This window comes from Thermobia domestica, chromosome 15, assembly GCF_964235325.1.
Source record: "Thermobia domestica chromosome 15, izTheDome1.hap1.1, whole genome shotgun sequence".
Taxonomy (NCBI): domain Eukaryota; kingdom Metazoa; phylum Arthropoda; class Insecta; order Zygentoma; family Lepismatidae; genus Thermobia; species Thermobia domestica.
In genome coordinates this window covers 86,420,365-86,438,056 of record NC_137468.1, presented here as the reverse complement: position 1 = coordinate 86,438,056, position 17,692 = coordinate 86,420,365, and the positions used below count along the sequence as shown (strand labels likewise).

The 17,692-nt window shown below is 36.8% G+C and overlaps 1 protein-coding gene across 4 annotated transcripts in view; it reads left to right on the top strand.

Annotated features, from left to right (window-relative positions):
• The window catches only part of LOC145671120 (facilitated trehalose transporter Tret1-like), a 167,282-nt gene that overhangs the window by 107,526 nt on the left and 42,064 nt on the right, over positions 1-17,692 (top strand). Inside the window, exon 1 of one of the 4 annotated variants that reach the window (XM_081739914.1) lies at positions 17,418-17,592. The exons of the other annotated variants lie outside the window; for them this stretch is intronic. Within the exon in view, the coding sequence (XP_081596040.1) occupies positions 17,576-17,592 (17 nt within the window). The 5' untranslated portion in view covers positions 17,418-17,575. Of the gene's footprint in view, positions 1-17,417; positions 17,593-17,692 lie in introns of those variants that run through there. 4 annotated transcript variants of the gene reach the window in all.

The window sequence follows — 17,692 nt, the reverse complement described above, 5'->3', positions numbered from 1 at the left end:
ATGGTTGATTATTATTATGACACATAAAACTACAAAGTACTACCATAGTCCGACTATATATATCGCCCTCCGGTCCGCGTGATATTATGGTGCAGGGGTCGGAACCTGAGATGTTTGTAGCTATACGTCTCTATTCAATATCTATATATCAACACGCGGCGAAGTATTCACTGGGCTACTATATATTTAACTATATGGGTGTCCTATATTCTATATTCATTTACTACAATATTCATACACTTTATATTCATATTCACATTAATATTCATTTGCCACGACGCTATATTCTACAAACACCCTGTTTCCTCTATCTACGCCCAGCCTATTTACACATTTCATCATAATACTTTAAAATCTATAATCACTACAAACATTTTCCCATTCCGATCACCGCACGACAACCTCACTCGAACCCAAGACTCTTTTACCACACACACAATACTATGTAATACTCGGTAGCTTTATTAGGAACGAAAGAAAAAAATCCTATGTATGTTCACTGAAAATAGAATTATCTGCGATAATGTTTAATGTTTATGAAATTCTGCAGCAACAATAAGCTTCTGCAGCCACGAAGAAAAATGAACATCTAATATAATTTCAAAGCGAAGAACTAGCATCATATCGCCCGACTTCTGTTAAAAATTTACGTATTGTTTATTTATTTAAATATTTAGATTTCTAGACTAGGCAGAATGTTGAAATTTTCAGAATATATTAATTTTGGGTCACTTGACCTAACTGTACATTCATATGGGCTGTGAATTATACCTTCTAGGTTTTATTTTGAAAAGAAAGGTCAATTTCATGAAATCTAAATCACTAAGCATCTCGACAGAAGAATGGCGGTTAGTACTGACTTTTGACACTAGGGCTAGCGACGATATAATCAACCCTTGAACAACTGAATGTGACCTTGTACACGGAATTATTATACTATATTAAGTTCACTATTAAATATTGTGTATGAGTTCACTTAATGACGGAATAATAAAGAATTTATCGCATAATAAATACTACACTGTCCAACACACTCTTTCATCACTTAACTACTACTATCACTGATACTACATTACAAATATACACATACTACTCGAACTACAAGACACATCATGCCACATTCATACTACACACTACATTAATACATGTTATACTAATAAATATACACAGAAATCATTCAGATTTTACCATGTTAAATCGGCTCTATGAAAGGTAACGAAAGGAAAGAAATGAACAGGGCCAACTGGCCCTTATATTTACTAAATCATATTCTTGAAATCAACCTGTTTAATCGATGCCCTGAGGGGACATATCGGAGTATTAGCTAGCAATAGGACCCCTGCCCTGAAGGGGCAGGAACCCGGAACAAACTGAATGTTCAACTCATCCCGCTGGAAGCCGTACTCCCAATTTGGGAGTCAGATAGGAGCCCTTACTGTAATTTACACGTGCATTGTGATTACTGGACTGACTACCACAAAATTAAATACCGCCATGTATGTAATAAAAAAAAAATCACTCGCTACCTACATAAACAAATCTATATATGGACAGGTCTTGTAACCCTCAATTATCAGGAAAATTGGAGGTGAAAATATGATGGGAAACACTGATCTTCAGACCTGGTTTTGGGAAAAGAAAACAGATATCACACTACTTATGAATCCTGTCCATAGCGATCAGCAGATGAAATCATGGCGTCACTATTGCACTTACTATTTCAGCTTTTTTTTTTTCTTTTAGTCCAGTTTTAACTATGAAATTTAAGAGTTCATGGCTCCCAAGACTTCCAGTGATCTTTATACGGTAATAACGTCACAATATTACCTTGTTTGCAGTTTTTCTCACTTCGTTGCGACCTTTTAAGCTCGACGATCGAAATCTGGCTGTTGTCAGCAAGATTTTCCGGCTTGGAATGGAATAATTGCGCCCTAATATCATCGCGTGGGTTTATCATCCAATCAAAACTAAGCATTTTGGCGGTGGGGCTTTGAAACGAATAAAATTTGGTAAAATCTGGATTAAACTAGATTTTAGAAGGACCTAGGTATCTAAAAGAGAGGTGAAGGGTGGTCCTGAAAATTCTGTCGAATTTTAGATTGGTTATTTGATCTGGAAAGTTCCGTCCAATAGTGGATCTATATTTTCGGATAGCACTGACACCGTAAGAATGGTAATAATCCATTTACATATCCATATACGAAACTTATAACTAATTTAAAATATAAATAAAGGTATTGATTCCCAAAACTATAATTCCTAATGAATTTTTACAGTTCTCCATGCTAATTTGAAATAGAATAACGAATAAAATTACGGATTATCTGAACAGCCAGAAATTTTTTGTTAAACGTCAAGTACAGTCGGTGCAAAAAATTTCGGGCACCCTCCTATTAAAAACATAATTTCACTAGACTGTAATGGCATATTACACATTTTCCGTGATATTCTCTGGCCCAAAAGAAACTTGAATTCTCGTTTTGGAATCTTGCGTGTCCTCTCACAGTTGCAATTTTCGGCGGTTTTACATTTGCAAGATGCAATATCAAAAAGAGACTTTTCCGCGTGTGCAACAAACCCTGCACGAAGTGTTGCTTCTTGTCCTTGCCGACTGAAATGTTTTTTTCTTGCTGTGACACTTATTATAAAATGTTTTCAGCGTGTCAAAAACTCTCTTTTCTGAAACCACAGGAATGCTTGCTTTACGCCAAATATGTACAACTCTTTGTCCAACTAGTTTACGAATGTCAGTCACTGGTAATTTAGTTACACTTTCGTCACCACTTAAACCACTTCGAAACCAATGATAATGTCGCATAACGTCAGCGTACGTGGGTAACTGTACTTCACTCATTTCACTTGGAGTGCCAAATAAGCCTCGTTTCACACTTTCCCGCGTTGTCTGCTATGAGGCTTTTTCTTCATCTTGCTTTCCATTGCTTCCGAACTTGGAAACTAAAGTATACAAAATGTCTCTGAATCGTATCGCACTAAGAAGACTGTAACTTTAGGTACACTGTACAAACTCTCTGTCTTAACATAAACAGTAGCGAACTAAAACCGTTAAAGCTTAAGCTGCAATAAACTGGCCTGTTGGATTGGTTGGCCGAAGTACGCAATATTTATACCACCGCGAAACTTCGAGCGAGAATATTTTAGAAACGTTAGCGTTGGTTCTGGAGCCAACGAGGCGAGCGGGAGGTGCGCGAATCTTCTGGACGGAGCCGGACGTTACTACGACGCTCGAAGAGCGTGGCCAAAGTAAGCAACCACGAAGTTGTGTAGCCTGCCGCTAAATGGCATTTGCTGTCGGTGTACATAAGAAGGGAAGAGTTGCCAAAAACAAATCGTCTTATATCAAGAGCTATGCCTATAATCATCGTTAACGTGGCATTCCAAACGAAATCTGGACATTAATTCCAACAAGTGAGCTAATATGGCTGTACTTTGACTCATGAACATTTTAAAATTATTTACTGGCATTGCTACAAGTTTCTTTTAATAAAATAATTGTATTACAGCCATCAGGTAACTCTAGAAACGACCACAATTAGCATTTCTGTCATTGGTCTTGTGCGTGTTGCCTAAACAAACACTTAAAAACTTTAAGTCCGTAGGGCAGGGTAAAGGGTTGTCCAAAAAATTTAAAAAATCAGTAAGGTCGGTGCAACTGATGGCACGTTTTCTGCACTAGCCGTTATCGAATTTCCAACAAAAGTACAAAACGCTCCACCCTAGTGGACATATTGCCTGTTGTTCCATTATATGAAGTGTAGAATCTTCTTTCGCAGAAAAGAAATTCGGAAAGAACTAAAAAGTCGAAGTTTTGTGAAGTCTAATCGAAAGCTTTCTAAGGTGGCCGGAAATTATTTAGAGTAAGTGGCTTTTATTATCGTTTTAATTATTCGATTTAGGTTTGTTTGTCTTTATAATTGTTTACCATTCCCAGTGGCGTATTTACGATTTTTTTCGGACGGGGCTTTGCTAACTTTATTACTTTAAATGTGAAAATTCTGCAAGATATTTCATTTACTTTAATAGTGAGAATAAAATTTCGAGGGCGCTTGAGCCCGGAAGTCCCCCTTAAACACGCCACTGATCATTCCACATAGTACCTTGTTAATATAAAATTTATGTAATATGCAAGTAGATTATTGAAGCTTTCTGGTACTTGATGAGTAAATTTTAAGAAAGAAGTTATTTCCTTCTACTACATATGGGTTCGACAGCTACATTGAGGCCACAGCGCCGCTAGTGCCATCTTAGGAACGGCTCACTGAACTACGAGGAGTGATCACACTTCTTATTCTATTCGCTGTGCCTTGTGTATACGAAGGTTAAAACTCTTTAACTTCTTACATAACAATACCATTACAGATGATATTATGCCTAACAAAAAAATCCTGCATTGCTACCCCGTTTTGAGAAAATTTTAACATAATTGGAACATCTATAAGGATTTCAAAACATTAAAGAAATAGAACACATGAATATTTCTTTTGTATGTATAGGTATGCAAAATAAGAAAATGGAATCCAACAATACAAACAAAATTTTAAGACCATAATTATTAGAATAACGTTTCTAATGAGTAATTAAAATATTAGACTGTAAAACATTTGAATATCATGTAAAGGAGTTATAAAATTATTCGAAAGCGTGAATGTTATATTTGCAGCAAAAGTTGAATTTACGTATGTAGTAATATTTTTTGATGAAGTCTAAACAAAACTCACTAAGTAGGCTTAAACAAAAAAATCCACTAATTTAAAAAGCATATAAAAACTGAGAGACTATAAAACTATATGCAGAAGTCACACAAGTAATGTCCTCATTTATACGCTGTGCAATTTTGATAACACCATTGTTTCCATGAATCGCGCTCGATCCAATCTTTTTCTAGTGGATCGACATATTTGCCATTACATGAATATTTCTGGACATGAATATTCCACTGAAACGGGAGTTGAACACTCTGTGAATGCAAATATCTTTCGTAATGAAATTTTCTTTGATTCCGTCTTTTTTCTTCTCGGGAGGTATTCAATATTTCTTTATATGGCATGGACGTAATAATTTTAGACATTTTGCCTTTGTTTCCCATTCTTACACTTTTCTTAATTTTAGTGAAATGAATTATATCTAAGGGTGACACTGGTGTTTTTTCTTTATTTGTTACATGACATACTAAACTTGACGTGGAAAGTATCTAATGTTTGTTGGGTATAAAATCCCGGAGATGTGCTGTATGTAGAATAAGAGATTTGGAAAACTAACTGGAATTCTTTCGTGATTTGCCCCGTTATAAATGTGGCATTTTATAACCAATAATAATCAGACACCTTCCACGTGAAGCTTAGCATAGCATATCATGCGACAATTAAAGATTCGTTATTAGAGATTGCTAGATCAACAGCTTCAGAAAAAAATAAACTCTACATAATCAAATATGTACCTATTTAGTGGAAAAATTTCACAGGATTTGAAACCATTTACATTCTTTTCAACAGTGTAAAATTTTGAGCAAGCTTTACTGAACTGGAATTGAATAATAACTTTGTATAGATGATTAGTAAGTCATTGTCTGCAAAGCGAAAAGTTGAAAATTTTCAAGATGTTGAACAAACGCTTGTTTAATAGTTGCATCTTGTGACTACTGTCTGGGGGCAAACTAATCAGATGGATGAAATTCTTCTTACAAAATGAAGCAACATCCACGGAATGCGACCTGCATGATTGCCCAGAATTGAGAGAGTTGCGGTGTTTTCAGGAGCCTGAATATGTTTATCAATGTGTCCTATCCTTAGGAGAACAAATCATTGACAATATTTCCGGAATATGATATCAGTATTGTAATATCCCACGTGGTATTGTGTACAAACAACACTCTACGCTTGTGTTTATAGACACCACCACATGGTTTCAAGTGAAGATACTACGCACTACGTTGATCCACTACAACCAGCAGACGACGGACTTCTGGCTCCTCCCACGAAGCAGACGACAACATCGGAGCAGCAGCGCCACCGCTGTCTGGGTATCTATAAATTCAGCAGCCGACAGCGGACCACTACCAGTTTTCTGGTGTCCCTCCTACTGTTTGCTTCGGAACATTAGGAGTAACCTAACCCAAAGCCTCTAGTGTGCCTCGGGACTCTTGGTTTTTCCTTTCTCCTGCCTTAGCCTGCTTCGGGGCTCTGTTGGGAATCCTACACCCAGTTGCTTAGCCTGCTACGGGGCTCTGTGACCACTAATCTCCTCACTGCTTGCTATGGAGCTTTGGGGAACCCTTCGCCACTCTGCCTAGCCTGCCACGAGGCATTGTGTAGATCCTGTCTGCGACCTCTCGGTCAAGGATTATCTGTCTCTAACCTCACAAGTATAGAGAAGAATATCTTTGTAGTATTTCTGTAAAATACTGTTATTTAGTGAAATTTTATAATAAAAGCCGGTAGTGGGAGTCAATTCCGGACACTCATTTTATTACCTTGCTTTACCAACATCCTATATGGGACAGAGTTTTACAAGGTCGAGGCTTTGAATGGTTCAGTTTTTACTGAATACTCCTCTACCGGACGATATTTTTATTAACCGGAAGTGAAACACTCATAGATATGTGATTTTCTTATCTGTGAACTTAGTGACTTAGACGTGACTATATTTTTCGTGTATTCCGCATACCAGATCAGGGAAAAACTCTTTTCCGCAAGACAGTGCAAATATGGCAGAACAGAATTCCCGCCCTTCTTTTAATATCCCTCACCTTACTAAGTACTCTGGACACGTTACAAAAATCCTGATAGGTTTTTCATGTCATTCGACCACCTCGCGCTATTGCATTCCTGGAATACCGAGAAAAAGAAGAAACTCCTACCCATGTACCTTCAGGGCGTAGCTCTTGATTTGGTATTGCAATTAAAAGCACAAAACCAAATGGACACACTTAGTTATAATCAATTGAAAGCCAAACTAACGGATTTAATTAGGCCAAAATTACCAGCATATCGGGCGGGATTTGAAATTTTTCAGTTTCAACAAGGGGAAAATGAACCTATTGACGCATATTTTTTAAGAACATTAAAGGTCATTCGACAAGTTATACCTCAGGCCACGGAGAAACAAAAAATAAACTATTTATCTTTGGGTTTAAAGAAAAATGTCTTACAGAAGATCGCATTGGAAACATTTATTACAGTACAGGCTTTACAATTGCATTTACGTAACTTAGAAAAAGCACATGACCTTACGAAAAAGCGTGATTATGTCGAATTATGGCAAGCAATTTATTCTCTTTGTGACCAAAATCGATCAGTTCACAGTTTAAATTCTTCGACGGTTACTAGCGCCTCCTTCCCCACATATCACCAACAACCAACTTATCCGTCATGCAGCCAAACACGTAATTGGTATCACTGTCAACAACCTGCTCCAGAATTTCCTTTACCTTCCGCACCACAGCTACATGGTGCCTCTCAAACTCAAGTACAGTACCTTCAAATCCTCCCTCCCAAGTTAGCACTACACAAACCCCACCTGACTCCTCTGCACCAAGCACATCTAACACTATGAACGCCAATAGTTCATTGGAATTTAGCAAACTTGCCAATGAGATGGCCGAATTATCTCTTTTAGTGGCTCAAAATGCTATGGGAAATTTTCAGTTTCGACGTGGCAGCCGTAAAAAATGTAAATCAAGAAATCCAAATAATGGCAATAATACCCAGCATAGGAACGGAAAGAAAAGCAATCCTAAGAATAATAATAAAAATAGCAAAATACCTTGACTGGAAACAGTTACAGTCTGTGGTACATGTTACGAGTAGGGGCATTCTTCCAGTATATTTTATAGAAATAATAAACAGGAAACACATAGGGGGGCCCATTACATTTTTCTTCAGAACATGTTTTGAGGGCCGTTACACAGGAAGAAGATGAACAGCTAAAAGTTTCATTCATTGATTCTAACAAACATCGGCACCACTTTACAGTGTGGCAAATCAGGAGCATATATTACTAATCAATAATTAATAAAAAAAATATCCTGTAATAATTGATACAGGAAGCTCTCTAAGTCTTTGGCCGAAATCAATGACTCCTCCAAATACGTAATTAATTCCTTTTAATACTAACCTTAGAGGAATTGAGAATTCCATTGTAAATTATTTGCGATACATTGCTTTAATTATATCCAAAATTGGTTCAACATTTTCACATTACTTTCGAATTTTGGAACATGGAGAATTCTTACCTTTATTCGATGAAGATATGTTTAAAAGCTAAAATTGATTTACAACGGAACACACTGTCTGTATACAGGAAGCAACGGCCACCGACATAGCCAACCGAAGCGAATGCACAGGAAGAACTATCGGTAAATGCAATTAATTCAATAGGACATCATACGTCAGCTGATGTATTTACTACTCGCAAAGTAAGCATACCATCTAAGACGCATTTCTTTCTTCCTATTCGTATCAAGAATCGGAAAACGGATAAGGAGTATTTAATTGTTTCTCCACTTGAGAATTTATTAGATAGATACGGATTTCAGACTTTACCAACCAAATTACCAAGAAACAATTTCACATTACTGATATTTAACAAATCTAACAGGCCAATAACGTTAGTGAAAAATACACCAATTGCATACGTTGAGAGGATCTGCAAGAGGTTAATATACAGGGTGATCAACAATTAGGCGATCAAAATGATGAAACATTTTATAGATCAGAACAGGAAATACAGGATGGATTGGATAAAACTTCACCACTTTTCGAAACGCTGTACACAAAATACTTTATAAATACAGGGATGTCATTTCCTATTCACCTACAGACATATGATATTTTCGTTGCTACGTTCATAAAACACGGAGAGATAAAGGGGCTTGTTTTCATCAGTCGCCTCCTATTCCTTTGGCGATGAGACCACAAATTGATCTCCAAATTAAGCAGCTATTAGATGCTAACATCATCAAAGAAACCAGCGATAGTTCGTTTTCGTCCCCACTTCTAATAATGCTAAAGCCAAATACCTCAGAGTTTCGCTTAGTTTTAAATTTACAGACATGTAATAAGTTTACAAAATATCTTAGTATACAATTCCAATCAACAGAAGACATTTTACATATGTTTAGGTGCAAATCTTTGATATCGAGCATTGTCATAAAGCAAAGTTATTTTCAACTATTATTGCACCATAAAAGCCAGAAATACATGACCTTTTGAACTCAATCATACTAGGAAATCGCATCAATTTCAACTCTGCGTTATGGGCCATAATACTTCATCACAAAGCCTAACTATAGCGGTACGCATGCTTCTGGAGGGTTTACCACCTCGTATTACTGCCTTCGCTGATCTCATAATACGGAGTAAAAGTTGGAAGCAGCAATTATCGGACTCTCTCAAATATTGCAATATTATTGGGCTCTTTAAGAGGCTACGAAAACACGATTTTAGAGCTAGCCCAAATAAGACTCACCAGTTGTACTCAGAATTAGGCGTACTAGGATTTAAAGTCAGGGGTAAAGAAATCAAAATTTTTCAAAAATTGCCAATAAGATACGGAATTTAAAAAAAAAACAACAACTTCTAAGCGGGCCTTAAAAGGTTTTCTTGGACTCTGCTCTTATTTGAGAGACCACATCAAAAATGTTACTGAGAAAGTGGAGCCGTTTCAAGTTCTTTTAGAGAATAATTCGAAATTCAAGTGAACATCACAATATGACGAGTTACTCGAGAAACTTAAAACAGATATAATTCAGGTCCCATCCTTATTTCATTTCGACCCATCTTTGGAAATTCGTTTATGCTCAGATGCATCATCCGTGTCGGCAGGTGGAATTTTGGCTTGCTATGACCCTAAAATTAATCACGAACGTGTCGTTTCTTATTGCAGTAGACGTTTCACTAAGATTGAACGCAAGGCTTTAACCTGGCAGAAACAATTATATGCCTTAATATATGTTCTTAGAAAATTTCGATATTTCCTACTAAATAGAAAATTCAAGTTATTTATTGACGCCAAGTGACTGACTTTATTGGACAAAATAATGGAAACACCTGTGTAACTCTTAACATCTTATATTAATACTGTGATGGTCCACCTTTAGCACGTAATACAGCTTGAATTCTTAACGAAATAGTCCGATACAAATGCTGAATGGAATTTCAACCCAATCTCCTTGCAGCACAGCTTCCAGCTCAGGTACATACGAAGGTGGTGAAGATCGAGCTCAAACCTTGTTTTTTTCAAAGCAGCCCACATAGGGTCGATAATATTCATGTCTCTGGCCCGGACGAGCCACCGATATTGAAGCTCATCATTATACTCTTGAACATTGTCTAGCTGTGTGAATGGAGACTTTATCCATCCTGAAATATGGGATTCCCATTGGAGATAAATTTTGAACCTCTGGCTGGACCTGGTTACCCAAGAGTTCTCTAGAGACTGCTACTGTGACCCGACCTTTCAGTATACAAGGAAACCGCTAAAACCATGACATAGCACCCCAGACCATAATATAGCCGCCACAGTCGATATCGTATGCTTCTGATTGTGTTTGCCAGACCAACATGCATCCAGTGGTAGAGAAGAGGGTAAACTGTGGTTCGTTCGAGAAAACGGCACGTTACCAATCCACCAAGGTCCAGTTTTTCTTAGCATTGCACCATGCACTTCGCCATTGCGCATTCCTGTCGTTTATTACGGAGTTGGCAATAGCAAAAGTCCGATGCATACCCATTTCGAGCAGTTCCTGCTTCACTGTTTTAGATGACACTAACGTGTTTACATGCTGATTAAATTCTGTGGTAACTTTCTTCGCCGTTCTTGTGCCTCATCACAATATGTTTCAAGACCCAGCAGTCTATATCTTGTAATTTTGTCTTTCGGCCACTATTGTGCTTTACAGACCTTGTTTTCCCACTTACTGAGTATGCGGTCATGACTTTCGAGATGCTACCTTATGTCACACCGCATAACGTCGCTCGTTTGCTCACTGGTGCTCAAGCTAGATGGGCACCAATAACTATACTTCTTTGAAACTCCATCAGATCGGACATACTGGTTACTTACCACACCTGCACAATATTCACAACCATACTACCTCACTCAACTAGTATTGTACTTGCAACATCCAAGAAATGGTTGACTTGCACAGTGCTTAGCGTTAACAGATACAGTGAAAATGTCCCACTTTTGACAAGTGTTTCCACTATTTTGACCAAAATCTGTATATTTAGAGATGAAATTTGAAATATATATTAGAGATATATATTTAATTTTAGTTAATATTATTTCAATAATGTTATAAAATGCAATTTAAAAATAAAAATATTTACAAAATTAAGAAATGGGACAAAGGTCTGCATTCGGATTCTTGTCCCACAAGAATTCTGGACTTTTACCTCATTCGCACAGGCTTCATTCACAACGAGGAGCTGCCCCTATAACTGATACAGTAAAAAAGAAAAAATACATAGTATTGTTCAAGAAGTCTTGGTAAAAAATAAGTTAGGGATGGGCACGAGTCGAGTCAAAGGTAATTTTCTCGAATCGAGTTCCCGAGCCGAGTCCCGTTTTTGAGGTCGAGTTTCAAGTCGAGTCAAGTTTGATAAATGGCCCGCTCGTTCAGCTCATTTTAACTCGTTCTGCAATCATATCCTGATTCCCTGATTTGCCCTTTAAGGATTTATGGTAACTTAAGAAAACAATGCGTAGTATCGTCTTTGACCGCTTATTTAGATTTTATAACAGATATTTAAGACGGTTTTTCTTTATTGGTCAAGTCAAGAATGGACCAAAGAACACCCCAGATGCGTTTTGGAACCGGATGGTCAACTTGGCGGCGCCAAGTGGGGGCGTAGGGGCCTGACTTTTTTAAGGCAAATTTTAAAAAAAACTTTTAACCCTTTAGTTTTCAAGATATTAGATTGAAACTTTGCATGCGGATTGTGTGCACCTTTGAGTATTTCTAGTTTTTTTAATCCTCTACGTGAAACCGGGCCTGAGACCAAGGGGCGCAACTATTCCGAGGGGGTGATTTTTCAGAAAAACATTTTCCTCGATTTTTCCTGTTTAGGTGTATGATACGGACATGTGAGTGGTATCATTGGAAAGGACTCGTTATGCGGAAGAAAATGGCGTTTGACCCATGGATCTAAGTCAAATAGTAATGACGAAGTATCTTCAGACTTTCAAAAATTTATCCCAACCTTAGTTTTCAAGATACAAGATTGAAATTTTGCACACGTATTGTGTACATAACTGCGTAGTTTTTCAGAAAAAAAGATTTTATGTCCCTACGTGAACCCAGGCCTGAGCAAGAGGGAAGCAAAAATTTTGAAAAATCTTTCGGAAAAATCTTCCCCATTTCTGGTGTATAATACGGACAAGCGAGTAGTACCGTTCAAGGGTGCTCCATCCTGAAGAAAATGAGGTAGGAACTATGATCCTACGATAAATAGTAAGGAAGCAGTGGCTGTTTAAGTGAAAGTCTAAAATTTTACCTCAAAAAGACCGGAAAGCGAAAGCCATGATAAATATAAGCAGCAGTGAAGTCATATGTAGCATCTTGGTGTTAAATCTGGCATAATTGACACATGTAGTGTCTAGCATCTTGGCCAAATCTAGCATAATTTCACTCTTCCTTCTGGAGAACAGGAAAAGAACGATGGTTATCTGGAATGTTTCTGTCCCTTCTCACTTTACAACTTGAGGGGGGAGGAGTATGAGCATCAGGGAACAGCTTATAGCTTTTGTAATACACCGCTAAAAGAAATGCTTCAGAGCTGTGTCGGAAGCGGCATGTTTTGTATATATTTCTTAAAATGTTATCCATTCATAAAATATAGATTCGCCCTTTCTCCCCTACTCTCTTGTCAGTATATAGAACCGACTCTTGCTGAAGAAAGAACCCTTAATCCTCCCCGAAAATGCTAAAAGCAATAATAAGTGCAAACATATATATATATATATATATATACATATATATATATATATATATATATATATATATATATATATATATATATATATATATATATATATATATATATATATAAACATATATATCAAATAATGGAGACAAATGAGAAAATGATTATGAAGATAGCAATGCTTGATGCAGCTCAGTCCACCACATGTAAATAGTCTTGAAATGTTCATATTTGTGTATGTGTAAGTACTGTATGTGTATGTGCTTGCTCCTGAATATTTATTTAATTAAACTCGTGTCTTATAATTGTTATATTAATATCCACTGAATTAAGTGAAAATATAAAATGGATTTGATCGCTGTCGGATGAAACGGATTTAAATTACAATATTGTTTAGCGTTTCTTTCAGGATCAAAGCTCTATAAGACATGAAACTACTATTAACCATAGGATTTGAAACACATGAGCTCCTATCCGCAATCAAATCCCAGTCGCCGAAGACGCGTACTCTAACCACAAAGCAACGGAGAAGCTCAATATTTAGTAATATGTATATTAAGTTGTAAAATTACAGTTGTATAACTTTCACTAATGTAATCTTCACAATGCAAAGCCTCTACTAGGCACGTTACCTTGTTAAAAAACAGAAAGCCCATCTGCTTCTGTTTCAGTCTTGATTTGGATTGAGGGATGATAGGAATCCGAATGAGATGTTTCTATTCTATTTTGTACAGTAGATTCATCCCTTGATAATCTCGTATTTGATAAGAAAAAGTACGAACAGAAATTTAAATCACATTCAAATGCATTAAACTGTTCGATTAATCTGGGGATGGCTGAGAAATAAAGTGCGTCTGGAGGTACACCATTTCCCAACTCAGTGGATACAATGTGAATGTATTAAAAGTCTACTGATTCACTCATCAAATTTAAATTTTGTAAAAATATTCTCTCAACACTAACCTGAGGATAAGATTTTTTTTTTAAATCCATCCCTAAAGCTTTTTTGATTTTGTTTTTGTTTTTGTTCACCAGGTCTCTTTATTCGTTCGGCATGAAAACTATGAAGTTTGTACAAATGTTTTTCCAGGCTGTTAATAAGGTTTTGAGAAAGGGGTCTTCCAGGAACGTTATTTAGGGGGTAATCCCTGAGTTTGTTATATATATATATATATATATATATATATATATATATATATATATATATATATATATATATATATATAATGTACATGAATTCAGTTAGAACACTTCATTAAAATAATGAAGATAGTAGGGGTGGGTCTTTAAAATTAGTTCGGAAAATTTATTTGAAAATCTGGCATAATTCACAAAAATCTTGCATAATTCAGGCAAGTGTTTGATATCATCACGAGTCTCGAGTGTGGCAACCCTGATAAACAGTAATGTGGAATACTTTTAGTGTTGCTTACAAGAGGGGACACTGGTCGAGGGCTCGCGTCTCGTCTCGTCTCGATAAAGAGACGACAATAGATTTTTAAATAACGAGACAGCCTCCAATGTCGTGAGCACCAATATAACTAAAAATCATAGTTCTTCCATCAAGGCTGAGACCTGCACGGTCGAATTTTCGAGCCCAAGCTGAAGGCCAATCCGGGTAGTGATGTCAACTGGTTTGGCTCTGTTACTTTATTAAAATGAGTAAGGAATAATTTGGCTAGTGTTAGTAGCTTAATTAAATTTAACGTAATCTATCCGGAATCTTATTTGCACTATAAATCAAACACATGTATACACTATTATAAACCTGAATTCTTTATTCCTCTTCCATTTAACTGTATCCTTGTTATTATATCTTTAGACAATACTCTCCTTGAATCTTTCTCAATTCATATACTTATAATGTTCCTAATCCTTGTTCTTACGACATATATTCAATATCTTTCAATACATCTTGTTTATCCTAATCAACATAACAACCACAGACTATAAATCTTGCGCTACACAGTATGTACAGTCTACCGTGACACTTCCTGCCAACAGGCTCGGTTGAAATGAGTCATCGGTTCGGCTCAGGTAAGCCATCTTCTCGAGCCACTCGGTTGAAACGAGTTCATCACCCAGGTTAGACTCGGCTCAACTGAGCCGATGGCTCGAGCTAGGTCTGTTGGGGGTGAACCATCAACTCGATTCATTCTCACTCATATAAGCCATCATCTCGAGCAAGCTCGGTTGGGATAAGCCATCGGCTTAATTCAGCCGAGAGCTGGAGCCGGCTCGGTTAGGTGAGCTGTTGGGTCTGTTCACTTCTTGGTTCGGCTAGATAGTGAATGAGCTATGAGCCGAGTCGCTCAGGCCGAACCCTAAACCCAGGCCGAGGAGTTTTGAATATGTTTGACCGGCGCCCTATAAGTTTTAACAATTTTTGGCTCAAGCCTGAATACTTACTCCTCCGGAACTCAAACCCAGAACCTCGTGAACGATGTTCTTGCCTCCTAAACTTTACGACTACTGAGCTCGGCAGTCAACTAGCTTTATGTATTCAGACCGCCTATCTTTCATGTTCATACATGTTATTATTATTATTATTATTATTATATTATTATTATTATTATTATTATTATTATTATTATTATTATTATTATTATTATTATTATTATTATTATTATTATTATTAGTAGTAGTAGTAGTAGTAGTAGTAGTAGTAGTAGTAGTAGTAGTAGTAGTAGTAGTAGTATTATAACTTCTAGTAACAGTTGCATCATTGATAATAATTATATTATGTATGTAGGATGCTTGAAGAGAGTACTTGAAACTACACACAAGATTTGGCTCGTTTTGGCTCGACTCGACTCGACTTGAAACTTGATCTGAATTAGAGTCGAGTTGGTGGAATTTTTTCGAGCCGAGTTCACGAGTCGAGCTCCAAGATATCGAGTCGAGTTGAGTTTCAAAGAAAACTCGCTTGAACTCGCTCGTGCTCATCCCTAATAACAGTAAAACATGTCGGAACTTCTCTCACAAAATATACAGTATTATTTCTCATTTAAAAAATCAAAGTAAGAAATCTTTCTGTTTAACGTCCCACGGATATGCCCTGTAGGCTAAGGAAGACGAATGGTTAAGGCAAATGAATAATAATGGACGAATTGGTGGAATAGAATGTGGGAGGAAACAGGAGTTCCCCGAGAGAAACCCAGGGACACGATGATGTCCACCACAAACTTACTTAGCTGCCAATCGAACCATAAACCACACGCGCCAGAGATAAACGCTGTATCACTGAAGGATCATACTTCCGTCAAAGTAAGAAAAAATGCTAACTTACCTAAATAGAATTTCCAAATTTCAGTGCACCACTTCATAAATATGACTACTTCATTAATATTTCGATCATGAAACCATCCTGTAGCATAAGCAGTGCTGCACAGCTCTAAGAAAAAGTACCAAAAACAGAAAAGGATTTTTACCCCCTGCAGATTTTTACCCTGGACACTCTACATGCATAAGTGATTATTTTTAAGTGCTTTTATTTGGTTATTTCTAAAATTTTGTTGAAAAAACTGTTACCATTTGTAAATATACTTTCACATCGCTCATTTGCTGCAACAGTGACACAACTCGATAATCGCAAGTTTTCAGGAGACGAGTTTAAAAGTTTCGACATGCTATACTTTCAACAGTAATTTATATAAAGGAACGGCTTTCTCTCAGCCAATTTTGCCATTTCAGACGTCTCGCTTTAGGAACAGAAAGTATATGCATAAAGGGCCTTTTTCTTCCCATTAACTCAATAAGGGTCATTTCTGAGTTGTGTCACTGTTGCAGCGAATGAGCGATATGTGTATACTATACTAATAACCGCGTTAGAGCAAAACCTGCATTGTCGGAAACCACATTATTACCAAAGTATTCATGTACATTTTTCGTCGTACGAGGTAGTATCAAAAACTTTCGGTACTACTTCTGTATCACGCCAACAGATTGTGGCACAAGGCTGCACACGTAGACACATGCAGCGCCGACTGAGGATGAAGATCCAGCTCAAAGGATGCCGTTTGGACACCCTTGTGGAGATCCAACACGAATTATAGAAGGTGCTTGACACGCTTCGAAAAGAAAACTCTGGGAGCGCTGTATTGCTACACAAGACGACTATTTTGAAGGTGATAGTGTGTAAACGTAGATAAATAAGGTACTTTCTTGTAAAACAGAACTAGTCTCGAAACTTTTTGATAGCACCTCGTATAACAGTTAAATAGAAACTAGTGTTGTTAAAATTCGAATAATGGATTCTTCGAATATTTATTGTTCGGATATTCGAACAAAATTCGTTATTCGAATAATTATTCCGATAACGAGTAATTATACGTTACAATTATTAGGATAACGAATAATTATTCGAACATATTGAAAATTAATATTCGAATAACAAAGGGAAAAAATGTTCGAATATTTTTAATAGCACCTCTCACTAACCTCTTTAGATGTGTGTATATGAGTACCATTATTTACTTGAGAGATCAATGCCTTGCTGGGATGATAGGTAATTGTCATTGACATTGACGTCATGACCTTAACTGTCTTAAATGAACGATGCACATAAACCCAACTACTCGTGGGCACCCATACACCAAGCATCTAGTTCTGTGCTTGAATCGTTCACAAGTTAAATGAAGATAAAACTCAGGTGGGTTTAACTGTTTATTGTTTAATTTGATTTATAAGTATTGTGCTCATGATAAAAGCGCAATAACACTTATAAATATTATCAATGTAGGAAAAAAAGG